The 27,516-nt window shown below is 41.4% G+C and overlaps 1 protein-coding gene across 3 annotated transcripts in view; it reads right to left on the reverse strand.

The window, feature by feature from the left end:
- LOC139410658 (EGF-like repeat and discoidin I-like domain-containing protein 3) overlaps window positions 1-27,516 on the reverse strand; it is a 210,803-nt gene that overhangs the window by 84,068 nt on the left and 99,219 nt on the right. For all 3 annotated transcript variants that reach the window (XM_071156025.1, XM_071156023.1, XM_071156024.1), the window contains one exon: window positions 20,627-20,740. In XM_071156025.1, the coding sequence (XP_071012126.1) occupies window positions 20,627-20,740 (114 nt within the window). The remainder of the gene's footprint in view (window positions 1-20,626; window positions 20,741-27,516) is intronic.

Below are 27,516 nucleotides of genomic sequence, written 5' to 3' on the forward strand. Positions count from 1 at the left end.
CTAATGAAATCACCCAAAGTGTAAGAATCCATTTTACTGAGAATCTGCTAAGCAGCATGTCCAGGTACTTTAGCAACATTTTAACAGCCGCATCTGTGGATTTTATACCCTGCCAAAGCTTTTCAAAGACAAAATGTGCTGAACTTGGGAGTGCTTCCTTTTACTGTGTCCATTATAATGCACACCGTGTCAAATATGTAATTTCTTAAGCAAAATCAAACAATTGGGCCTCATCCCAGAAATTCTTACAAATATTCATTAAAAACATGTGAGAGTTGAAAACAAATCGAAAATGAGCTACATACTGTAGATTCCTCACATGCCCATCGCAGTGAGTGAATGTAAACCAAGGAATGGCACATTTTGGCTGCTCTTACATCAGTACTTGGAAGCATAAACAGAATTGTTTCGATTTTAACAAGAACACACAACAGCCCTCGACTGTCAGGTGTTTAGCACCTTCTCTCCTTTTTATAATTGCTAGTCTGTGTGCAAAAAAATCTGTTTTGCTCTCAAAGAACACAACAGTTTGTAAGTTTCCACCTACCTCACGCTGTAGTCAATTAGAGTGACATGATGCATGAGAATGGAACGATTTGACCATGTAGCAATAATAACTGTACGCTTTGGGTTTGATTTATCGTCCGGAGAAATGCAGTTATGCTACGTAAATTAGTCTTCTTATAATGCAAATCCACAACAAATAATGGACGCTTTATATATGTAATGCAACTAGAACATTTCAGATTGTCTGACTAATCATATCGAACGAAAACAAAATATCATTCTCTTTTCAAAATAGACCAACTCAATGTGCTTTATATCAACCATCCACCCCTGTGTTTCAGGTGAAGGGGAACCCTGCGGGGGACTGGAAGGGTTAAAAGGGGGAACAGCCCAGTTTTGTCTGTACCCCTGGTTTTAGTGCTTCTCTAACTACTTTGGGCTTAATTCTATTTTTAGTGTTTTGCTCAAGCGTGCAATAACAGGCTTCTGTGACACTGCTTTGCAAAGCATCTTTAAGGCCTTTGCCCACAGCTTTCTCGAGAGTCCCCAGCTCACAGCTATGCATGACTGCTAAATATTAGGTGAGAGCTTCCATGCTGTGCAAAAACACTGCTGAGTAGAGGCACTCTTCTTAGGCGAATAAACCAGCATGTCATCGAGCTAGGCTTAAGCATGAAGGTGTCATGTGTTTTCAGACCTGCTGTGTACGCTTAGTCTGTGATGAGTGCTTTTCTTCAGTCACCAACTTCACATAATTGCACATAATTACAGATATGTATTTTTCTAACTGAGGATGAATTTTAAGACCTGGGTAGGTAAAAAGCTTCTTACGACTGCTCACCCTTAGGATGTTTCCAAACCTGTTCCCTTTCAGCCAATTTTTGTGAACTCGGTGCTGTCCAAAGTAACTTAGACCCCTCAAAAGATCTGGAGAGATGGTCTGAGTTCTGTTCGTGTGAAGTCTCAAATCAAAATCAAATCAATCAAAATGTATGTCACATGCTTCGTAAACAACAGGTGTACACTAAGAGTGAAATTATTAATTAGAGATCCTTTTCCAACAATGCAGAGTTAGGATAAAGATACATTTTCTAAAATAGAAATAGTGACAAAAGGAAAATAATACACAGTGAATAACAAAAACAAGTATTGTTATTGTAACAGGGACTACTGTACCAGTACCGAGTTGATGTGCAGGGGTACGAGGTAATTGAGGTAGTTACATACATAGTAGGGGTAAGGTGACTAGGCAACAGGATAGATAATAGACTGAGCTGTAGCAGCAGTGTATGTGGTGAGTGTGAACGTGTGTGTGGGGTTGTGTATGGGGGGTGTCAGTATGCATGTGAGCGCATGTTATACTGTATGTGTGTGTGGTATATGTAGTGTGTGTGTGCTTGTGTGTGCGTATGTGTGTGTTGGGGTGTCAATGTAAGTATGTGTGAGTGTTTGGGTAGAGTCCAGTGTGTATAGAGTCAGTGCATGAGAGTTAGTTCAAATAAGGGTCAATGCAGGTAGTCCGGGCAGCCATTAAATTAGCTATTTAGAAGAATTGTTTAGCAGTCTTACATGCTGACCAGACCAGACACGTCGCATGCGCGAGAGTTGCAAAATAAATATACACATACATGTTATTCAATCATTGCACCCACACTGCTCGCGAGCGTCTGCGTGGCCAGGCGCTAGAACATCATTCTATTTGTGACGCTCAACGCGCTGCAAGTCCTGCCTCTCAAATCCCCTCATTGGTTTTTAGGAGCATATACCCACATGCCATCTCCTCATTGGATTTTAGGAGCATATACCCATGTGGATGATTGAAAGATGAGCGTAAAGTTGGTTGCAGCCATATAAACAAACAGCCATATAAAGTCCAAAGAAGAAAAATAAGCCTGAAGGAAGGAGAAAAGATGACGAGAAACTAATTTGGTTTACCATTATCTGTGGATTAATTGTCGGAGTAGAGGACCTTGTGCATTTCAGGAAAAATAAGCAACCCAATGTTTATATCCCAGGACAAATTAGCTCGCAACAGCAAGCTAGTTAGATACATTTCCATAAATGTTTCATGCTTTACAACCTGTTCCCAAATTAATATAATTGGTTCAGAGTTTGCTTTTATATTTCAACCTGCGTGTTTTGATCGTGTCTGGTGTGGGGGTACAAAATCGACATGCGCGAGATAGCACCTACAGGCGCGCGAGCGGTTTGGTCAGCATGTTAAGGCTTGGGGATAGAAGCTGTTCAGGGTCCTGTTGGTTCCAGACTTAGTGCACTGGTACCACTTGCGGTGCAGTATTAGAGAGAACAGTCTATGGTTTGGGTGGCTGGAGTCTTTGACCATTTTTTGGGTCTTCCTCTGACACTGCCTGGCATAGAGGTCCTGGATGGCAGGGAAATCGGCTCCAGTGATGTACTGGGCTGTACTCACCACCCTTTGTAGCGCCTTGCAATTGCGTGCCTTACTGTTGCCGCACCAATCGGTGATGCAGCCATTTAAGATGCTCTCAATCATGCAGCTGTATAACTTTTTGAGGATCTGAGGGCTCATGCCAAATCATTTCAGCCTCCTCCCGACACCTGCCTCTGATTGAGAACCATACTAGGCTGAACTCAAAACCCCAACATAGAAAAACAAAAACATAGACTGCCCACCCCACTTTGGAGTGCAATAGAGATTGCATCATCTCTGGATCTGTTGGGGAGGTGTACAAATTGGAGTGGGTCCAGTGTGTCTGGGATGATGGTGTTTATGTGAGCCATGACCAGCCTTCAAAGCATGTCATGGCTATAAATGAGTGCTCCTGGGTGATAGTCAATTAGGCAGGTTACCTTGGCGTTATGGGCATTGGGACTACGGTGGTCCACTTGAAACAAGTTGGTATTACAGACAGGCTCAGGGATAGGTTGAACATGTCAATGATGTCAGATGGTGCTCTTATGCATGGAAGCGAGCATAGAAGGCATTTAACTCTTATGTTAAGCTCACGCCACTCGACAGCTGGTGGCTGGGTTTCCCTTTTTCAAATAGGTGATGGTTTGCAAGCCCCGCCAGATCCGTCGTGTGTCAGCTGGCGTAGTGAGATTTGATCTTACTCTTGTATTGACACTTTGCCAGTTTGATGGCTCTTCAGAGGTTGTAGTCGGATTTCTTATAAGCGTCCGGATTAGTGTCCCGCTCCTTGAAAGCAGGACACAGTGCGGCTGTTGCCTGTAATCCATGGCTTCTGGTTGGGGTATGTACATACCGTCACTGTGGGGACGGCGTTGTCGATGCACTTATTAATGAAGCCGGTGACTGATGTGGTAAACTCCTCAATGTTATAGGATGAATCCCTGAACATATTCCAATCTGTGTTAGCAAAACAGTCCTGTAGCTTAGAATCCGCATCATCGGTCCACTTCCATATTGAGGGCATCACTGGTATTTCCGGTTTGAGTTTTTGCTTGTAAGAAGGAGGAAAGAGTTAATATCTGATTTTCCCAAGGTAGAGTAAGGGAGGGCCTTGTATTTGTTTCTGTGTGACATAAATGTAATCTAGAGTGTTGTCACCTCTAGTTGAACAGGTGACAGATCAGATCTTGATGATGCATAGAAAAAACAGAAAGATGTATATCCATGTACTCGTTCAGCCACGACTCTGAGAAACATAGAATATTGCAGTTTTTCAGGTCATGTTGATAGGATAGTCTCAAACAGAGCTCATCCAGTTTGTTCTCCAGTGATTGCTAGTTCGCCAATAAACAGGCGGTCATTGGCGGTGTATTTGCTCTCTGACGTAGTCTCAAAATGATGCCGGCTCGCCTGCCTCCCGCTGCTTCCTCTTTCAACTACTTGGGATTAGGGTCTGGACTGGGATAAGGAGAAAGACCAGAGCTGCCAACTCGTTGAAGTAGACATTTTGTCCAAATCGAGGATTATTGATCGCTGTTCTGATGTCCATAGGAAATGATGGAGACATTACAGTGCAGTTCCCCATAATGAAAAAGAGAAAACAGGTTTTTAGAATTTTTTGCAAATGTATTAAAAGTAAAAACAGAAATACCTTATTTACATAAGTATTCAGACACTTTGCCATGAGATTCGAAATTGAGCTCAGGTACATCCTGTTTCATTTGAACATCCTTGAGAAGTTTCTACAACTCGATTGGAGTCCAGCTGTGGTAAATTCAATTGATTGAACATGATTTGGAAAAGCACACATCTGTCTCGCTTTAAGGTCCCACAGTTGAGAGTGCATGTCAGAGCAAAAACCAAGCCATGAGGTCGAAGGAATTGTCCGTAGAGCTCATAGACAGGATTGTGTCGAGGCACAGATCTGGGAAAGGATACACTAACATTTCTGCAGCATTGAAGGTCCCATAAACACAGTGACCTCCATCATTCTTAAATGGAAGAAGTTTATGCCACCAAGACTCTTCTGAGAGCTGGATGCACTGCCAAACTGAGCAATTGGGGGAGAAGGGCCTTGGTCAGGGAGGTGACCAAGAACCCGATGGTCACTCTGGCAGAGCTCCAGAGTTTCTCTGTGGAGATGGGAGAACCTTCCAGAAGGACAAACACTCCACCAATTAGGCCTTTATGGTAGAGTGCCAGACGGAAGACACTCCTTGCCACATGACAGCCACCTTGAAGTTTGCCAAGAGTCATTTAAAGGACTCTCAGACTATGAGAAACAAGAATATCTGGTCTGATGAAAACAAAATGGAACTCTTTGGCCTGAATGCCAAGCGTCACGTCTGGAGGAAACTTGGCAACATCCCTATGGTGAAGCATGGTGGTGGCAGTGTTCATTGTACTATACTGACACTTTTTGTGTTTGGCAATTCCACTGTCAGCCATAGAAATATGCTGAGAAGGATTATCACCACAGCAATCAAGGTACTTGGAGTCAAACAGGCAGGCCTGGATGAGATCTTTAACTTCTTATTGCTGGGGGGCAGTATTGAGTAGCTAGGATGAATAAGTTGCCCAAAGTAAACGGCCTGCTCCTCAGTCTTAGACCCTTATTATCAAGTAATAAACACTGTTGTGGGAGACGCAATGGCACTTTTGAAAACAACACCAACAGTAGATACAGTTGCTGTAACAACGTAGCTAGGAAAGCAGGGAGCCGGTGATGTCTGAGGATTGTCCTCAGGAATAGTCTCTCTGTGTGTGTGTGTGTGTGTGTGTGTGTGTGTGTGTGTGTGTGTGTGTGTGTGTGTGTGTGTGTGTGTGTGTGTGTGTGTGTGTGTGTGGGGGGGGGTGTAATGATTGGTGGACAGCCTTGGGGACACCATCCCTGTCTGTATTCCAGTCTGATAACTCACTCCATTCTCTTTCTCTGGTTGATTCATCATCAAACAGCTCATAGACTGTATGTTCTGGGTGTTTCTCAATATGCATACTACTGTGCTCCACGCTTTCATGCTCCAAGTGCATTCTCTTGGGTACGTTCTTGTGAGGACGAGAGTGTGGAGAACGCATAAAACATTTCATTTGATGGCCTCCTTGAGTGGCGCAGCAGTCTAAGGCACTGTATCGCAGTGCTTGAGGTGTCACTACAGACCCGGATTTGATACCAGGCTATGTCACAGCCAGCCGTGACCAGGAGACCAATGAGGCAGCGCACAATTGTCCCAGGAGTCACCTGGGTTAGGGGAGGTATTGGCCGGCCGCGCTCTAGTGACTCCTTGTGGCGGGCCGGGCGTATGCATGCTGACTTCGGTCCCCAGTTGAACGGTGTTTCATCCGACATATTGGTGCGGCTGGCTTCCGGGCTAAGCAAGCAGTGTGTCAAGAAGGCAGGGTGGTGTTTGGGAGGACACATGGCTCTCGATCTTCGCCTCTCCCAAGTCCGTAGTCGAGTTGCAGCGATGGGACAAGACTATAACTACCAATTGGGGAGAAAAAGGAGTAAAAAAAACATTTCATTTGAGAAGCACTCGCATTCCCCATTCACTGAACCTTCTTCCAGCCAGGACAATGGCAAACATGGAGATGAAACAAGATATACACTAAGCAAACATTTTACTTCATAATTATTAGCTAGATATATTTTAATTGTAATCTAGCTAGCCAGCTAACCAGTTAAACAGGCAAAAATTATCTACAACTAATGTTATGCAAGGTAGATCATTATGCAAGGTAGGTCAATTCTTCGTGGCTATCTAGCTAGCCAGTTAGCCCTACTGACATACTATGGACTTACCCATTCAAAGAACATTCCTTCTTCTAGCTAGGATAATGGCAATAAAGATGAAACGATATAGACAAAGCAAACATTTGACTTAATATGTGAATTGTGATAATGTTGCTAACCAGACAGTAAAACAGGCAAATATTACCTAAAACCAATGTAATCCATAGTAGATTATTCGTGGGTAGCTAGCTAACAATTCTTTGCGGCTATCTGGCTAGCTAATTGTATTAGCTAGCTCTATTGACTTACTATGGGCTTACAACCTATGCACACTACACAGTGGGTATTGTATTGTAGGCAGGTAACCATGCCAAAATTAGCACTTTCGTGCATACTTTCCGTTGAAGCTTGCATCGATGCATGCTTCAAAATATGTATAAACAGAGTACACATTCGAGAAGTGCCCTCCTTGCTCCGTTTTGCATACATTGATTTGGATTCATACTCCGACCCTCCGTGCTCGGAGCACGGTTGTATGCATTTTGAGAAACACCCTATGTGTTATATGGTCATAAGTCCACCTGCTGTATATTAGGGGTAGTATGGTAAGAACTTCTCCTGGCATGCCAGAAGGTCAATCCATTGAAAGAGCAAATGAGTACATTGGCAAGTGAGCGATGTCAGTGTCTCCAAAAGGCTTTTGTGTTTGCTCAAATCTGGTATCTCAACTCCATCTGTGCTCTTGTCAGCTTTGCCTGGTCATCTGCCTCTACAAACAGAAAACTATTGATGGAAAAAGGTTATTTTCTAAATAACCTATCTTTTTGGAGGGAGAAGAAATAGCTTCTTTGCTAAAATTTTAACTAAAAAAATGAAATGGTTTGAGGGGACCGGTGAGGGAACCTGTCTTATCAAAGATTAATATTAAAGTGATGGCTAAGCATTGCTAATGCTCCATTGTGTTGACATACAATCCCAATTTCATTTGCAGGTTGGCAATCTCTGGCCAATCCCCTGGATTCAAAGCCATGAATACTAATGTTTACCAAAGGCTGCCTTTCTCAGGTACACCGCAGAAACCCTCTCAATCTTGTTATGCCAGAGCAGGGAATCTGTTTTTTCTTCATCCTTTCATCCCTCAATCAAAAGACGGTTTGGGTGGAATAAAAAAAGCACATCACAGGATAAACTTATGACACCTATATTCATGACAAGTTTTAACAAGGACTCTTTTCCTGAGCTGCGTCCGTAACTCAGAGTTCAATAATGTCGAAACAATATGCCTTGTTTTTTTCTTGTTTCCTGTCGCTCTCTATATTCTGTTATTCAATCTTCACTACAAAGAACTTGTCTTCTAAGGCTGATTTATTTTAGCATGTTTTTCCCCCTTGACATTACCTACCCTTTATGTTATGACTCGATATAGCACTTGGATTTGTATAATAGTCCTAATGTGTAGCTGATATGATTAACCACCATTTTTTAAAATTATAATGCCAGATATCTGAATTAGTGTTGTGACCACAGATACTACAGTTGAGCATATTTAAAAAAACAATTTTTTAAAGCGCTAGTCCAGTTCAACCCCCCCCCCCCAACTGTACTGCCAGGGAAGCCATTCTATAACACTGAAGAAACACTGTAGCAACTAAGCCTTAGCAAATGCTCCAACACTTTATCAATACTATTGCTTTAGACAATCTGTAACAACTCTGTGTAGAAACACTGTAACAATGTTGTAGCAATTCTCTACCAAACCTAGCAGCAACCCTAGCAGCAATGCTATAAAAATGCTACGGCAACTCTGTGGCAACGTTCACCTTGTGGAGATAACAGGGCTCCTTTAATGATCTGTCTGCCAGCCATGCGTCCATCAGTGCAGGGCAGCTGTGGCTGGAGGCCCTAGGCCTCAGCTTGCTGCTCCCTGTGCATACTTCAGCCCCCCCGACAGCACACACATCCCTAACGCCACCATCGCTACCATGTGACAGCTGAATAAATCTCCCACATGGCTTACCTACAGCCCCAACAAATTAGAGCCACACTGAAATTAAGGCCACCGCAGCAATACTAATGAGAAGGAAGACTGGAGGACTGGGGAGAGAATGAAAACCCATTCTGCGGTGTGAATATGATTGCACTAACATTCAAAAAGTTAAGTTTGACTAATTTCCTGTGAATGCCCACCGGCTTGATGCAGGCTCTTACACACACAAACAAACACCTGTGCAGGCACACACACTTTGCCAGTGGGCATTCACCAGCGTGAGTCCCAACTGAACTCCTAGAAATTCCCAGAAATGGCTTAATGAATGAACAAGGTCTTTTTGAGCCAACAGGCTACAGGGTTTGAAAAAACAAGCCACTTCTGAAGATGAGAGAGACAGTGAGCAGTCCTCTCATTCTGTGCAGCCATGGAAATAATAAAATAAACCTCTCTGGTACTCCCTCTCTCACCCCACTGCACTCAGAATAGCTCAGAGTTTAATAAGTATTTCTCCACCTCGGATCTCCAGCTTTTATCCAAATCAAAGACAGGGTTTGCACTTGGTCTGGTTGGAGGTATACATTTTATATTTGTAAATTTTTTGGTTCAAGGCATTCAATTGGTTGACACTCTAGTTGCCTTATGTCATTGCCATTAGTGAATGTGTGGTGTCAAGTATAGTTGTTAATTTCCAATAATTGCTTTTCAACTGATGAAGATTGCCTGATTGATTTACAATGACAAGCCCTTGAGTTTTGCCCCTCGGGCAATTAGTTTAGTGGTTGGTTTATTCACATGGATGATATGTATTTCAAAGACTTTATTATGGATTTCCTTTCCACATGCTTCACAGAGCAGGTTGATGTTTATTGGGATGAGTTTTGTCCTGGAGGCAGAACTGAGCGATTTCCGCTAGATGGGCCAGCTGCAAAGTCAAAATTGGCTATATTGTAAAGATTCATGAAAACAACATTTCACTTAGGGCCCCCAAAAGGCAAGGGTCGGCTCTGATGGCATGTGGATGTGGGTGTGTGGACCACTGCGGCCCCCTCATGATGAGTTCAGATTTGTGGCCCCCACCCCCACTAAAGTTGCCCAACCCTGCTCTACAATACAATAGTGTTGTTATTGCTCCAGTAGAAATTGTTCAGACAGCGACTATTTCATGATGATAACGTACAAAAATGAACTTTCACACTTGGGGCCTTCACAAAATGCAAACATAAAGATGTTGATTTCTGGTGCATATCTAGAGGAAGTTGTTTACAGACGGTAAATGCTGAGGCACTTTGTGGTGACATTTGCCTCTGTTGGAAAAGGACTCTGCTATCTGGCGAGTACAGACTTGAACTAATCCATCAAACAGCTTTCTTCTAAGCAGTGGCTGTGGCCGAAACACAGAAGCCAGGTTAGAAAATAGTTCAAGGCTCCCAATCCTCGCCTGATTCCGAAAGTCAACTTTTGTCTGCTCTTGAATCAGTTCAAATTCATACAAAACCAAAGATATGAGAACTGTAGCTCTGAGTGCGTCAAAGAGACCAAAAAATGCTGGTGGAAATGGTATCCAGCGTGTAGCTGTAATTTACATATAGATGCTTATAAAAAATATATTTAAAAAAGGGTAATTGTGCGTGGTCTTATTTTTTTCAACGAGAACTTCAGTACTGACAGGAGCTGTACTTGACTGCACATATATTGTCTTTGTCTGAAATCTGTCTTGCCTACTATTACCTAAACTGCATATTGTGTACTAATCATAATACATACTATTTAGAACATACTGTTTCGTAAAAACAATTCCATTAATCAACAAATATCAGCATACTAGGCTCATCCTACTGAGAATACATCATCTAATGTGCAATTACTTTGATTCCCGCCATTCATTCATTTTGGTACAGTGCATCCCCTCAGTTGATTATCAGCTACTGTCAAACACACATCTGTCTCAAAAGACAATTATCTTCCTTAAAAGTGTGCAACGAATTATACGAGATGAAAAGCCAAAAGTAATATGACATCCTGGTATTTAAAGCACACACATTTTGCTATATTTAACATACTATAAATATTTTTTTAAATTGCATACCCAAAATGTCTAGAATTGTATTGTTTGTTTGTATTTATTTATTTGACCTTTATTTTGACAGTTAAGTCATACTGACACTAGGGTCTGTTTTACAGATGAGCCCTGCATAAATACAGCAATCACATACAGACACTAGGGTCTGTTTTACAGATGAGCCCTGCATAAATACAGCAATCACATACAGACACTAGGGCCTGTTTTACAGATGAGCCCTGCATAAATACAGCAATCACATACAGACACTAGGGTCTGTTTTACAGATGAGCCCTGCATAAATACAGCAATCACATACAGACACTAGGGTCTGTTTTACAGATGAGCCCTGCATAAATACAGCAATAACATACAGACACTAGGGTCTGTTTTACAGATGAGCCCTGCATAAATACAGCAATCACATACAGACACCAGGGTCTGTTTTACAGATGAGCCCTGCATAAATACATCAAACACAATATACAAAATTGCAAAATTACAAAACATATTAAGAAAAACAGACACATTTATGAACATAGAGATCTCTGATCATCACTCTGAACTGTCCAAGGGGGAACAGAACATCTTAATTCAGAGAGCTCTGGAAGTTGTTCCACATAAAGGGAGCAAAAAAACCTCATCTGCTTTTCCCAAATCTATGGAGACCGAAGGGGCCCCCAGTGTTGTCCAACCCTGAGACCCTGTTTGGTAATTTATACGTCTAAATTGAATTAATAATGATAGATACATAGGGAGTTCCTGCTTAGCTTTGTAGATAAACACAACAAAAATATGCTCTCTCCTTAAATACAAAGATGCCCAACACACTTCTATAACCATCACTAGTAATACAAGGGCACAATTGAAAACAGCATCTAGTGGTTTAAGTGTAGATGCTGCTGCATGCATATAGATAATATTCCCAGGGCCTGGACAATTTCCTTCCGATTAACAAAGTCAGGCATGCTTTGTTTCTGTAAAAGAAACCAACCTTGAACTTCAACTTCTTTACCAGCACAGTGATATGTTCCTTAAATTACAGTTTGTCATCAAGCCATACACCAAGATATTTGTAGGAAGGAACTTGATCAATTTGTGTACCGTTCAAACTAGTCATTACAAATTCATTTAAATCTGGGTTATAGGACCTAATAAAAGCATTGTTTTGTTTGCATTTAGCACTAACTTTGAATCCAATAAGGACCCATGCAGTGCTTGGAAATTAGACTTAAAATGTGAAAAGGCTTGGCCAACCAATGGGGCAATGGAATACAACACAGTATCATCTGTATAGAAATTAATATATTATTTTTACAGCATTACCTATGCTATGTATATAGATTGAAAACAGTAGTGGGCCGAGTAAGGAACCTTGGGGCACTCCTTTATGTATCTCAAGGAATTCTGATGTGACCCTTTATACCTTGATGGCCTGAGTTCTGTCATTGAGATAATTATGAAACCATCGGCAAGCATCAATAACCAACTCTATCAAGGACAGTCTACAGCAGGCCCGGGCAATTATTTTCCATGGAGTGCCATATTAGAATATATTTTTGCCATCGCGGGCCAGATTCAAATTACAGGATTATACATCATGTGTATGACTGTGTTGACAGATATCTACTGTAAATCACATCCAGAAATGTTACTTATTTAACTTTTTTAACATGCACAGAAATAAACCACATCCATGTTCTTCTTTTGGTAGGTATTTTCATTATTAAACATGCAATGAACTACACAGAGAGAAAAGTACACTGTGCATTCAGCACCATGGACAGAACTCTTGTTAATGGTTATGCACAAAAACAAAAGAAAGAGATAGAGCTCAACATTACATTTAAACTACTCAATCAGTGAAGGAGTGAAGAAGTGAAGACTCTGATTGGGCATTGACTAGAGCAGTGAAGTCAGGTATAGTTTCTGACATCGCTATGTGCAGGATTGCTGAGAAGTGAGAGTCAGTAAGAGATAATCTGTGCCTTGACATGTTATATTTCATCAACAAAAATGTCTGTTCACATACATAGGTTGACCCAAACAGTACAAACATCTTCTGAGCATGGCTCCTAATCTTTGAAATGTTTTGTTCATCGAGAGATGCATAGAACCTTGTCAGTGACTGTCACGGTTTTCGTCGTTGGATGAGGAAGAGTAGTCGGACCAAAGCGCAGCGTGGAAAGTGTTCATGTTTTTTTATTGAACTGAACACTAATACAAAATAACAAGAGAATAAATTAAACCAAGGTGCAAACACTAAACAGAAAATAACTACCCACAAAAAACATGTGGGAAAAAGCTACCTAAGTATGGTTCCCAATCAGAGACAACGATAGACAGCTGTCCCTGATTGAGAACCATACCCGGCCAAAACAAAGAAATACAAAACATAGAAAAAGGAACATAGAATGCCCACCCAAATCACACCCTGACCACACCAAAATAGAGACATAAAAAGCTCTCTACGGTCAGGGAGTGACAGTGAAATTGTTTTGAATAGTTCTCCAATCACTGTATTAGACTGAAGATCAAAAAACTCAACTTGCTGGTCAGTGGCAGCATTATCCATATTGAAGGTGAAAGGAGAGGAAACAAACAGCAAGTCATTTTCCAGCACTATGAAATCCTCAAAACAACGAGAAAACTCCCCATTCCAAACACGCATCAGCAATGTATACTTCTGCCGCTGGTCATCTGATAGAAAACAGACTAGTAGTGTGGGAAGGTGGGTGAGATTGTTGGCTTCTACTTGGCGGGTCAGGAGGAGTAATTTCCCCTTAAAAGCTTTGACAAGGCTGTACATCTGATGTACAAAAAGGCCCTTCCCTTGTAGTTTGGAATTCAGTTCATTCACGAGGGCCATGATGTCCACGGTGAAGGAAAAATCAGCCAACCATTATTTATCTTGCTGTTGAGGGAAATCCACATATTTTCCTTTCATTTGCAAAAACTCAGCCATCTCTGACTTCAGGTCCCACACCCTTTTAAGTACCTTCCTCAAACTCAGCCATCTCACGTTTGTGTGGTAGGGGAGATCTGCATGACCTGTCTCTTCCAACAGTGATATATATTTATATTTGTAATTATCTTATCTTTATTTAACAAGGAATGTCAGTTAAGAACAAATTCTTATTTTCAATGACGGCCTAGGAACAGTGTTTTAACTGCCTTGTTCAGGGGCAGAACGACAGATTTTTACATACTGCCTAGGTTTTAAAGATTTTGTTCTTATGAAGTTTACCACTTCAGTGACTGTATCCACGACATGGCTCATTTTCAGAACACATTTACAGAGCACCTCCTAATGAATAATGCAATGCAGGAAAATAATTTCCTGATCTGGGTTCAGCTCAGCTACTTGAACCTTTTCAAAAGCCCAAAATGTTTTCCTGTCAAGTTTAGGCACCCATCTGTGGTCACACTGGATAACTTTTCAAAACTCAGTCCCAGCTTTGCCACACACTTATTAACCCCCTCCAATACATTTTCCCTGTGGTTGTGCTCTTCATTGACTGCACTGAAGCAAGCTACTCTGTCATTTCAAAGTCTGGGGTTATGCATTTTCAAACAGGTCTTTCTTGTCGGGGCAAAGTATTGCTGCAGAGTCAATTAAACATAGCAAGCGAATGGCTTGCTATGTTTAGCAATTTTGTTTGACTGTATATAGTTAGCTCTTGCAATTCTGTTGTTTGCTGAATGCAGTTTTGTGAAAAGTCCTTGCTGCTTATGCAACTGAGAAAGCAACTCTTTCGATGCACCTGCCCTCTGCTCAGAAGACATATTCCTATATTTCTCTGCCTGCTTCCTCTGGAAGTGTTGGAGCAAGTTGTAGTCTTTCAAGACAGCGATTATCTCTTTGCACACTAAGCACACATCTTTCCCTGATACCTCAATAAAGACGTATTTTGATGACCACTGTTGCTGGAACACCCTACATTCATTATCTACTTTTCTTTTCTTTGAAAATCTCATTTTTGCGCAATTTCTAGCTAGCTACTATTTGTAACTGTGACGTGTGTGTCAGCCTGTCAGTCACTGTCTGTCCTCGTGCAGTTGTTATTTATACTTGCCTTCAAAATAAATGTCCCACAAGCGGTGGGAGTTAAATCATTGCACAAAGGTGAATATTCAGTGGGCTTTTTATTTGAATAAAAAATGTGTTTTTCAAAACTTCACTATCGCAAATTCTACATGTGATCTGAGCATGATTCCGCGGGCCGTATCGAATCAGGCCGCATACGGCCCCCGGGCCGGCCTTTGCTCTGGTCTACAATATCAAAATCTTTTGACAAGTCAACAGATATGGCAGCACAATTCTTTCTATAATCTAAGGCATTTGCCATATCATTTACAGTGCTGTAGTAATGTTATATGATGTACTGTTTTATCTTTTGTTAATATGTAATGTAAGTGCTTTAATATTTTTGGACCCTAGGAAGAGATAATGGGGATCCCTAATAATGTAATAATTACATAAACAACCATGGTAGCCGTACGTACTGGTGCTATATTTAGATCTGAATCCGGATTGATTAACATTAAGAATACCACTTGCTGATAGAAAATAAGGTAGCTGTTTGTTGACCAATGATTCTATTATTTTTCGTAAGAAAAGGATGTCTGGAAATGGGTTGATAATGATTAAGTTCACTACTATCCCTGCCCTTATGGAGTGATAGCACAAAAGCTGATTTACACACTTTTGAAATATTTCCTAATACTAAAGTAAAAATAAAAAAGTGTGTTACTGAACCAGCAATGTTGGGTGCTGCATACTTAAGCAAAGATGGACCTAAATTGTCAGCCCCTAATAACTTATTGTGTCAATAGCTAATAAGGCAGCAAGAACTTCTTTCTGTCAGTTGGCAAAAAGAAAACCCCTGACTACCATACCTCAAATCACGTGTGGTTGACTGATCATCCATCGAGGCAACTGCAGACAGTATGTGTGAAGAACAGTCAACTGACTGGCCAAGACCAGTATGACCACCATTTCTTTCAAATAGGAAACCAGCTGAGATAAATGCTGATTAAAAACATCACAAATTGTAACTTTTCAGTAATGATGCAGGAGTCTAAAACAACTTGCTTAGGCAGGGAAATACAGGTACCCCACTTCAGTAAATGAATAACAGTTTTCCAGAATTTAGAGGGATCACTAACAGAGTCTGTCATAGCGCTAAGGAAGTAGTTTGATTTGGCCTGTTTAACCGAGGCAGTTCACCTTTTTCTCAATTGCCTAAATTGCTTCCAATCAGCTAACGAGCCAGTTGGTCTAGCCTTGGCCCAGGCTTGATTTCTTATGAAGAGGAGAGCACCATGGAATAGTTCAGTTTTTGACTGAGTCACTTGAAAGGGGCATGTTTATCAGCCATATGGACTACAACAGCATCAATCTCTGTGTGCTGACAGAACGGTAGGGAGAAGCTTAGTCATATCCTGTACTCAAGCCCTGGGTTAGCACACCCTGGGTTAGCACAGGGTTTTTGCTCGAGAAACACCAGAGCTGCCTAAGACTACAGCCGGCAGATAGAAGAGGACATCTGCCTATTCCTACACCTTACATGATTTGGGAGACCCGTCGAGGACTTGCGAGAGGCAGAATTCCAAAAGGTCCTCAACTCTTGGACACGGTTCGAGCCTCCTATAACCAACAAAGTCTCATTCACCGTAAAAGCCAACGGAGAGGGAGTCAGAACAAGGGACGAAGGTGCAGGTACCTCTCGAAGCAGAAGCCCCCAGGGATGAAGGCTCTCGAACCTTTGGATCAAGGGTGATGAAGCTGTTTGAAGTCTGTATCTAGTCTGGGTTTCCCACGACCAAAGATGCCCCAATTGCCAAAGTCTGCTGCTTTCGTGCCTCTCTGGCTGGTTGGCAGGGTAAATAATAGCATCATCCACTAAGTCATCCAGAAGCATTCTACTAACTCCATTTTCCAGGGGAAGGGGGAGACTCCTTTGGGGAGGGATCACTTCAGAGCTCCAGCCAGTCAGTTATGGAGAGATGACACGGGGGGGCGACACGCCCATCAGATCAGAGCGGCGTCCAGCTACTGGAGTAGAAGAGAAAGAGAATGTAGGCAGAAGTGGATTCTCCAGTAGCTTGTTTAAGTTTGCTAAGAGTAGCCACTTCGCCTTTGTAGTCCTCTGCGAGCAAACAGTTGCTCCATTGAAAGTCTGGACGGTCCACATTGTACCGGAATAGAGCAAATTATTATTATATCTAGATAATATATATTTTTTAAACCTTTTTTTAACTAGGCAAGTCAGTTAAGAGTAAATTCTTATTTACAATGGCTGCCTTACCGGCCAAACTCAGACGACGCTGGGCCCACAATCACGGCCGGTTGTGATACCGCTGGATTTGAACCAGGGTGTCTGTAGTGACGCATCTAGGACTGAGATGCAGTGCCTCAGACCGCTACGCCACTCAGGAGCCCATAATGCAGCATTGAAACCATTCATTAGCAACCACCATTTGAAACTAGGCTAACTGTGCTTCCGTGTCATTCTTCTTGACAATAATTTACAACAAAAAAATTGTTATAAACTACAGTGTGTTCACAAATAAAGCCTCACCCTGCCTCCTGAAACAAGCATAGCCCGTGAAATGGCAAAAGCACAAGCAACACACACCTGAGTCACAGACCAGTATGGCAAACGGAGAGAAAGTAGAGGACTTGCTCATTGTATGGTTCCTGGCTGCACATACACTATACAAGTGGTGGAGAAGTTAAGGGGAGACAGGTAGCAGGAGCACTAGCTTAACAACTAGCAGCAGGGCATACACTCTCACAGCCTAGAACGCAAGTACGGGTATTCGGACATGGCCAGTCACTAGCAACATATTCAGGCTTCTTTTTTAGAAAATCTCTACCAGACGGTGCCAAAAGTTGGTCCAATGACATGACTGTATTACAAAAAATTCAGTTCAGCTCCCACTGGACTACTCAAAACTAGCACATTGTTGTAACTTTAAGAGAAAGTGTAAGTATTGTTACAGTTTTTTTCGATTGCTAAACGACAGTGGGCACAACTGGAGTCACATGTGCAAAACTCTAACTACAGTCTGCACTACCAACAGTCACCTGAGCTAAACAGTTCACATCACCTGCAAAACTCATTCCAAGCAACACAACTCTTAACACATGGCTCAAAACACGCTCAGTGCAGCCAAACACTATGCACAACCCTCACTGAGATAACACACACTGTCACTCAGAACACACTGAGAGTAAAAACACTAGCATCAAACACCAATACAGAAAATACAAACTTTTCATCTTTACAGTTTGAACAATTTCAGTGACTTCATACAAAGTAATATTTTCTTCAAAGAAAAGAGTGACATTCGTTCACATGATTTATATATTTTTTTAGAACATAACAATTCTTTAAGGTAAATGAAAATTAGCAGTTTGCTTCAATAGTATGTTGTAATTTACGGAATTACAGTAATGAGAAAAAAAAGGTAGAAACTAAAAGTACATACTGTAATTCAAACAAATAGATGAGGGGCTAATCCTGCCTCTCTCTAGCATCAGGCCACAGGTTTTCTTCAACATCACATCTAATGTTTTCTCTTGCCATGCACCTGGGGAAGAACCTTCTGGAGTGCCTTATCCATCCCTGGCAGTCCTCTGGACTCGTGTCCTCACATCCGGCACGCATGGCTTCCAAAAGAGACATTTGGTCATGTGGGTGGTGACCAAACACTTTCCACCTCCAGGCAGAGAAAAACTCCTCTATTGGGTTGAGGAAGGGTGAATATGCAGGCAGATACAAAACCATAAATCTGTGATGTGCTGCAAACCGATCTGTGACAGCTGCAGAGTGGTGAAAAGCAACGTTATCGCAAACTATGACAAAAACTTGGGGGTTTCTTACTGGCTCCCCCTGTTCTGCTGGCACTAGCTGAGCATAGAGCAGTTATAGGAAAGCTATAAGCCTTTCTGTGTTGTATGGGCCAATGAGTGGTGTGTTGAGAAGCAAACCATCACTGGCCATTGCAGCACACATGGTGATATTTCCCCCCCTTTGGCCTGGAACCTCCACAGTGGCCCTTTGACCTATAACATTCCTTCCTCTGCGCCGTGTTTTGGCAAGGTTAAATCCAGCTACATCGATAAATACAAATTAATGTGGTCTTTCCAGTGCTTCCACCTCCATTACTCTCTGAAAAACAGTAAGTGCACAGTTGTACTGTAGAAATGCTAGTGTTTTTTTTACTGTAAATATTTTGTATAGCTGTGTACGTAACCTCAGACGTCTTACCTGGACATATTGGTATCTTTGCTCTTTTACCCGTTCACTGTTTCTCTCGAACGGTACAGTGTATAACTGTTTCATTGTAACTTGGTGTTTCTTTAGGACTCGAGCAATAGTTGTTGTGCTGACAGAATTAACATTTTCAAATATATCATTATCAGCCAGCACTCTATCTTGAATCTCAAGCAGTTTTATTGCATTGTTGACAACAACCATGTCAACAATAGCATTTTCCTGCGCATCTGAAAATATTTTTCCTCTTTCCCCTGTTGGGGGCAGCCTTTGGGTCCTGTTGTAAATATATATTTTACAGTCAAACTTACTGTAATATATATCTGTGTAAATATTATATAATTGCAATACAAAATAGATTCCTGTAATGTTTTCATTTACTGTAAGGATGTAACTATCACCTGTTTGCATGACGGAAAATTCGCATTACAGATGCCACTGTGGATCTTTGCAGATTGGGTTGCACCCTCAACCCTGCCTCTCTCAATGAGAGACCATGGTTCACGACATGGTCTATAAGTGTAGCCCTTATTTCATCTGAAATAACAGCTCTTTGTCTTCTTTGTCTTCCTCCAAGCATCTGCCCTCTCCCTGCCACCCTTCTCCCTCCACGAACCCATCTTCCTTGTTCCATTTCCAAAATGAGTCTTTCTGAGCTCTACTTATATATACTGTAATATGTGTGTGTGTGTTCACTAACAAGTCTAAAACAAGACACCTGCTTATCCTTTCAGCTGAAATTGCAATCAGCAGTGTTTGAAAGGCACAAGGCTGAAATCTATTTTTGAATGTGTGGTTCACAGTTTTGACAGCAGTGTGTTAGCATTTGAACAAAGTGCTGTAAATCCACAGTGTTGTGCAGGTTGTGGTTAAAGTCATGGGATAAGTGTGTAGAGTTTTGAAAACTGTGTTCAAGCAATGAAAAACGAACTAGAGTTTGGTCCACATGAACTGCTGCTGTGCAGACTGTAGTTAGAGTTTTGCACATGTGACTCCAGTTGTGTCCACTGTCGTTTAGCAATCGAAAAAAACTGTAATGTCCCCAAAGAGGGAATATGTCTGGTGAAAGCAGAGTATGTGGGTAAGGTTAAGAATCTGTGTGTGTGTGTGTGTGTGAGAGACTCCCCAAACATATGGAAGAAGGTACTCTGGTCAGATGAGACTAAAATTGAGCTTTTTGGCCCTCAAGGAAAACGTTATGTCTAGCGCAAACGTTATGTCTAGTGTGTGTGTGTGTGTGTGTGTGTGTGTGTGTGTGTGTGTGTGTGTGTGTGTGTGTGTGTGTGTGTGTGTGTGTGTGTGTGTGTGGTTGCATTCATGCGTATGTGTGTTCATGTGTGTTGTGCAAGGTCTGCCCCATTGATTGTCTGCAATCATGGAGGAGCCTTTGTCCAAGTCAGTCTCATCTCGAACAACCCAGAATCCTCACAACAATTTCCACAAAACACAGATACAGACCCTTGTGGATTTAGATACAGAAAGAAGGTAAGAAACAAAGAAAAGAAACAAAGAAACAAAATTAAATAATGTTTTTGCCCTGTTTGCCAGCACTAGTTACCAACTGTTCTGTACACCAGGCAAGGCTGATCATAAAAGAGAAGAGCCAGGCAAGGCTGATCATAAAAGAGAAGAGAAAATAAGAGAAAAATACAGCACTTACTGTATTGGCAGTTCCTTCCCATGTACTCCCCGGGGCATTCGCACGAGTAGTTGGCAACCAGATCTGTGCAGATGCCCCCATTTTTACACGGGTCTCTCTCGCATTCGTTAACATCTGTAAGAGCCAAGAAAACAGAAAAGAGGCACATTAATATCTTTGAAGCAGAAATGTTTGCAATTAGCAGGACATGGTTCCAATTAATTTGCATTCGTGGGGAATATTTATTGAATTTGCTCCATTTGATACTTGATTCTGCCTCCCCAAGATGCTTTCGCTGAGATGGAGCGGCTGGCTCCCTGAAGCTAATAAATCAAATATTTTCCTGGGATCGACCGTTAATGCTACCCACCAATTTAAGTTTGGGACTTTCAACCAACATATATACATACAGTGGCTTGCGAAAGTATTCAACCCCCTTGGCATTTTTCCTATTTTGTTGCCTTACAACCTGGAATTAAAATAGATTTTGGGGGAGGTTGTATCATTTGATTTACACAACATTCCTACCACTTTGAAGATGCAAAATATTTTTTATTGTGAAGCAAACAAGAAACAAGACCAAAAAAAAAAGACTTGAGGTTGCATAACTATTCATCCCCCCAAAGTCAATACTTTGTAGAGACACCTTTTGCAGCAATTACAGTTGCAAGTCTCTTGGGGTATGTCTCTATAAGTTTGGCACATCTAGCCACTGGGATTTTTGACCATTCTTCAAGGCAAAACTGTTCCAGCTCCTTCAAGTTGGGTGGGTTCCGCTGGTGTACAGCAATCTTTAAGTCATACCACATATTCTCAATTGGATTGAGGTCTGGGCTTTGATTAGGCCATTCCATGACATTTAAATGTTTCCCCTTAAACCAGTCGTATGTTGCTTTAGCAGTATGCATAGTGTCGTTGTCCTGTTGGAGGGTGAACCTCTGTCCCATTCTCAAATCTCAGGAAGACTGAAACAGGTTTCCCTCAAGTATTTCTCTGTATTTAGTGCCATCCATCATTCCTTCAATTCTGACCAGTTTCCCAGTCTCTGCTGATGAAAAAATTCCCCACAGCATGATGCTTTCACCACCATGTTTCACTGATGGGATGATGTTCTCAGGGTGATGAGAGGTGTTTGGTTTGCGCTAGACATAACGTTTTCCTTGAGGGCCAAAAAGCTCAATTTTAGTCTCATCTGACCAGAGTACCTTCTTCCATATGTTTGGGGAGTCTCTCATATGCCTTTTGGCGAACACCAAACACATTTTCTTGTTTTTTTTCTTTAAGCAATGGCTTTTTTTCTGGCCACTCTTCTGTAAAGCCCAGCTCTGTGGAGTGTACAGCTTAAAGTGGTCCTATATACAGATACTCCAATCTCCACTGTGGACCTTTGCAGCTCCTTCAGGGTTATCTTTGGTCTCTTTTTTGCCTCTCTGATTAATGCCCTCCTTGCCTGGTCGGTGAGTTTTGGTGGGCGGCCCTCTCTTGGCAGGTTTGTACCATATTCTTTCCATTCTTTAATAATGGATTTAATGGTGCTCCGTGGTATGTTCAAAGTTTCTGATATTTTTTTATAACCCAACCCTGATCTGTACTTCTCCACAATTTTGTCCCTGACTGGAGAGCTCCTTGGTCTTCATGGTGCCGCTTGCTTGGTGGTGCCCCTTGCTTAGGGGTGTTGCAGACTCTGGGGCCTTTCAGAACAGGTGTATATATATACACTGAGATCATGTGGCAGATCATGTGACACTTAGATTGCACACAGGTGGACTTTATTTAACTAATTATGTGACTTATGAAGGTAATTGGTTGCAAAGGGGGTGAATGCATATGCACGCACCTCTTTTCAGTTTTTTTTTTAAATAATATTTTGAAACAAGTAATTGCTTCATTTCACTTCACCAATTTGGACTATTTTGTGTATGTCCATTACATGAAATACAAATACAAATCAATTTAAATTACAGGTTGTAATGCAATAATATAGGGAAAATGCCAAGGGGGATAAATACATGTGCAAGGCACTGTAGCAGGCTACTGCACCACTACTGTGTAGACTTGAGCTATGCAATGAAAAGAATGTACAGTACATTAGGTAGTAAGGAATGTACACATCTTCAATCTAGCTGGAACTAGCTGGTCTCATGCCATTTCATCTACAGATCACAGAACAGTGACACATGTCAGCCATCATGTTCTTTAGAGGCAGATCGAAATCAGTGCTGTACTGTTTACATTCTAAAAATTCCCTATTGGTCCACAGTCTGTTTGCTATGTCTGTGATCTGATACTGACGTCAGTTAGCGTTTGGGGCAAAGTCCTGCTGAGAATAACCTACTGTGAACCGGATGTGTTTCATGACAGGAGATCTCATAAAGGATTTATGGCATCCTGCCAGTCTCATGCACACAAGAAAAAGGTTGGAATAGATTTTGAGAAGAATCCATAACTTGGCATTTGGAAACATACACATAAGCAAAGGTCTCATTTCCCCCTCTAGTAAAGTGAGTACTAAGACACTTAATCCCACTCTAAAGCATGCCCTACTCTTCAGTGACTAATAAACACTGAATTAATGATTATGGAACAAACTCTGAAAGCTTAAGGACACAAATATAAGCCTGTTAGGATGTTTTTCTGATGATTTTCTGAGATGTTATCTTCCACATCTAAGTGCAGTATCCTTGCTAATACATCCATAATAGCACACATGCCCTCGGATCAGCTGATGACATTTGGCCAAGCCCACAGCATACAATCAAAACTCCAAATTAAGGTTTGTCTATTTAGCAGCGTGACAAGACATTTGAAAGACAAATTCGATACTGTTATAAAAGTTGCGGAACGTCACATTCACAATGGTATGCCTATGTCTATAGTGGCATGTGCCTTTTGAAAATGCTACCGTGTTCCAGGTGTGTCCCAGACAATGTTCCAGAGATCATTCTGGGAACACGTGTGGCCCTCATATAGGCACAGATTACACTGTGATATTCAAAGAGCACATATATATGTGGAGCATCAGTCACAGTAGCCCCCTACTCATATGATGCATGTGATGATCGAGAGAATACCCCTGCTGAGATGAACCTTCTCAACCTGACAGTGATGAGAATTCAAGCACTGAAACGAATAAAGATAAGCCCTCCATAACTGAGCAGAATCAGCTGGAACATGCACACCACAGGGGAACAAAGAGAATAACATTATATTTTGAAAAGCATATCATCTGGACCATATGTCTAAAGTGAGAAAGACAAGGGCTTTCACTGTTGCCACTACAGACATAGACATTGGTGGGTCATTCCGTGAAAAGAGTACCTTTTACATTTTAAGTAGAAATTGTGCATGAACATTGACTTTAAAATTTTTTTTATTTTATATCAGACATTTTTTTATAAACAGTTGAAGTCGGGAGTTTACATACACTTAGGTTGGAGTCATTAATTATTTTTTCAACCACTCCACAAATCTCTTGTTAACAAACTATGGTTTTGGTAAGTTGGTTAGGACATGTACTTTGTGCATTTTCCAACAATTGTTTACAAACAGATTATTTCACTTATAATTCACTGTATCACAAGTCCAGTGGGTCAGACATTTACATACACTAAGTTGACTGTGCCATTAAACAGCTTGGAAAATTCCAGAAAATGATGTCATGGCTTTAGAAGCTTCTGATTCTGAATATACATAATTTAAGTCAATTGGAGGTGTACCTGTGGATGTATTTCAAGGCCTATCTTCAAACTCAGTGCCTATTTGCTTGATATCATCGGAAAATGAAAAGAAAATCAGCCAAGAGCTCAGAAAAAAAATTGTAGACCACAAGTCTGGTTCATCCTTGGGAGCTATTTTCAAATGCCTGAAGGTACCACGTTCATCTGTACAAACAATAGTACGCAAGTATAAACATCATGGGACCACGCAGCCGTCAAACCGCTCAGGAAGGAGACGAGTTCTGTCTCCTAAAAATGAATGTACTTTGGTGCGAAAAGTGCAAATAAAACCCAGAACATCAGCAAAGGACCTTGTGAAGATGCTGGAGGAAACAGGTACCAAAGTATCTATATCCACAGTAAAACGAGTCCCATATCGACATAACCTGAAAGGCCGCTCAGCAAGGAAGAAGCCACTGCTCCAAAACCGCCATAAAAAAAGCCAGTCTGTTGTTTGCAACTACACATGGGGACAAAGATCATACTTTTTGGAGAAATGTCCTCTGGTCTGATGAAACAAAAATAGAACTGTTTGGCCATAATGACCATCCTTATGTTTGGAGGAAAAAGGGGGAGGCTTGCAAGCCGAAGAACACCATCCCAACCGTGAAACACAGGGGTGGCAGCATCATGTTGTGGGGGTGCTTTGCTGCAGGTGGTTCTGGGGCACTTCACAAAATAGATGGAAAAGTACGTGGATATATTGAAGCAACATCACAAGACATCAGTCAGGAAGTTAAAGCTTGGTCGCAAATGGGTCTTCCAAATGGACAATGACCCAAAGCATACTTCCAAAGTTATGGCAAAATGGCTTAAGGACAACAAAGTCAAGGTATTGGAGTGGCAATCACTAAGCCCTGACCTCATTCCTATAGAACATTGTGGGCAGAACTGAAAATGCATGTGCGAGCAAGGAGGCCTACAAACCTGACTCAGTTACACCAGCTCTGTCAGGAGGAATGGGACAAAATTCACCTAACTTATTGTGGGAAGCTCGTGGAAGGCTAACCGAAACGTTTGACCCAAGTTAAACAATTTAAAGTCAATGCTACCAAATACTAATCGAGTGTATGTAAACTTCTGACCCACTGGGATTGTGATGAAAAAAATAAAAGCTGAAATAAATAATTTTCTCTATCAATCTATTATTCTGACATTTCACATTCTTAAAATACAGTGGTGATCCTAACTGACCTAAGGCAGGGAATTTTTACTAGGATTAAATGTTAGGAATTGTGAAAAACTGAGTTGAAATGTATTTGCCTAAGGTGTATGTAAACTTCTGACTTAAAATCTTGCTAAGACCAAGAATCTTGCCAAAAATCTGTATTTTGACTTGCCCCTCTGGTCAAACCTGTGTCACATCTAGGAAGATTTTAACCCACTTACTCATTTCACCATCATTGTAAATCCCTAGTTTTTTGTGTTGCTTTGATAAAGTAAATTCTGAAGATTAGTGATTCATTTACGTATTTCCCTCATTTTAAGGTCAACCCTGTTACGTGAACTGAACTCTCATTTGAATGTGTTGAAACTATTCCCTTGGAAGAAAAAAAAATTCTAAAGAAAGATTGATCATTTAATAGTCAAATCATAGACTAAAATCTGGTGAGCTGATTATATTATTTTTGGCAATTTTGTCATCCAAGCTAACACATGCAGTATCCAAGCTAACACATCCATAACACACATTACCTCACATCAGCTGATGGCATTTGGCCAAGCCCACCGCTTACTATCAAAATTCCAAATGAGGGTTCCAAATGAGGGTTTTCTGTCTATATCTGAATTGAATTCTTAGTTAGCAGTGTGATGAGACTGTTGCAATACTGCATTCTGAAAGTTGAGGAACATCACATCCACATTGGCATGCCTGTCTATTGTGGCATGTGAAGTTTACATGTGCTACTTTGACAATGTTTCAGACACCGTTATGGGAACACTTTAGTACTCATTATAGGCTAACATTCAATTTATTTACTATTATATTCAAAGAGCACATAGACCTATGGAGCACCAGTCATGATGATGGAGAGAATACCTCTGCGGAGATGAACCTTCTCAACCTGACGGTGAAAGCACTGAAAGCACTGAAACGAATAAAGACAAGTCCTCCATAACTGAGTAGAATCAGACAGAACATGCACCCTGCCGGGAAACAAAGACAACGTTATATTTTGAAAAGCATTTCATCTGGACCATATGTCCAAATTGAGAAAGACAAGGGCTTTCAATGTTACCACAATAGACATAGACATTGATATTGGCCTCGCGTGGTAGGTAGGTAGGGGGCTGTGGAGTCCTGCTAAACTGCAGAATAAATTGATCAAAAGCACAAATCAGGGTTCAGTCCTGTTCGATTATGCTTAAGAGGTGACACAATTCCTCTTTGAACTTCGGGAGTGGGGAAACGTTGTAGTCATTTAGCCGACACTCTTAACCAGGAGCAATTAGAGTAAAGCATCTTGCTCAAGGGCACATCAGCAGATTATTCACTTCGTCTGCTCAGGGATTGGCCCAATGCTTTCAACCACTAGATTACCTGCCACCCTGAAACAGACCTGACCAACTGCTCAGTTTGCAAAGACAAAGTAAAGGAGTATTAGTACGCGCTCTATTCAACTAGGCTGTGTCCCACAGTTTTCAACGGATTCCATTCATGATGACTAGGATTAAATCATGCATGAAACACCTTTCTGATATGTCCAAGTGATATTTTGGCATGATGACATACTATTACCAACACATGTTGCTGATCATTGTTGTCAATACCCGCAAAGTGACTCTAATAGTGTGATAATATTTGTTTGAAAGGAATCAAGTGAAACCCTGTAACACTGCCGAGGTGAGTAGAGCACATTTCCTGTTGGAGACCTTGTCTGTAACAGTGCTCTGTGATGGCACCAAAGGACAATTACAGCTAATTATCCGTCCATGCAAGGGGCACCGTGATTGAAATGAGAGCACCCAGTTAGACACCCTGTCCCCCACTGACTAACATATTATTAGCTGTGAAATGAACAAACAAGCACTTGTCGCAGGGATTCCATCTTGATAGCAGGAGGCTGTCGCAATCAAGGAGGATTATGTTTTAATTAATTCAACCTAGAGGGGCCTAACAATCTCGTTAAGAATATTAACCTGACAAACACTGACTAGTTTCTGCATTATACATGACAACAAGGGCCAATCATC

The sequence above is a fragment of the Oncorhynchus clarkii genome, chromosome 6, assembly GCF_045791955.1.
Source record: "Oncorhynchus clarkii lewisi isolate Uvic-CL-2024 chromosome 6, UVic_Ocla_1.0, whole genome shotgun sequence".
NCBI lineage: Eukaryota > Metazoa > Chordata > Actinopteri > Salmoniformes > Salmonidae > Oncorhynchus > Oncorhynchus clarkii.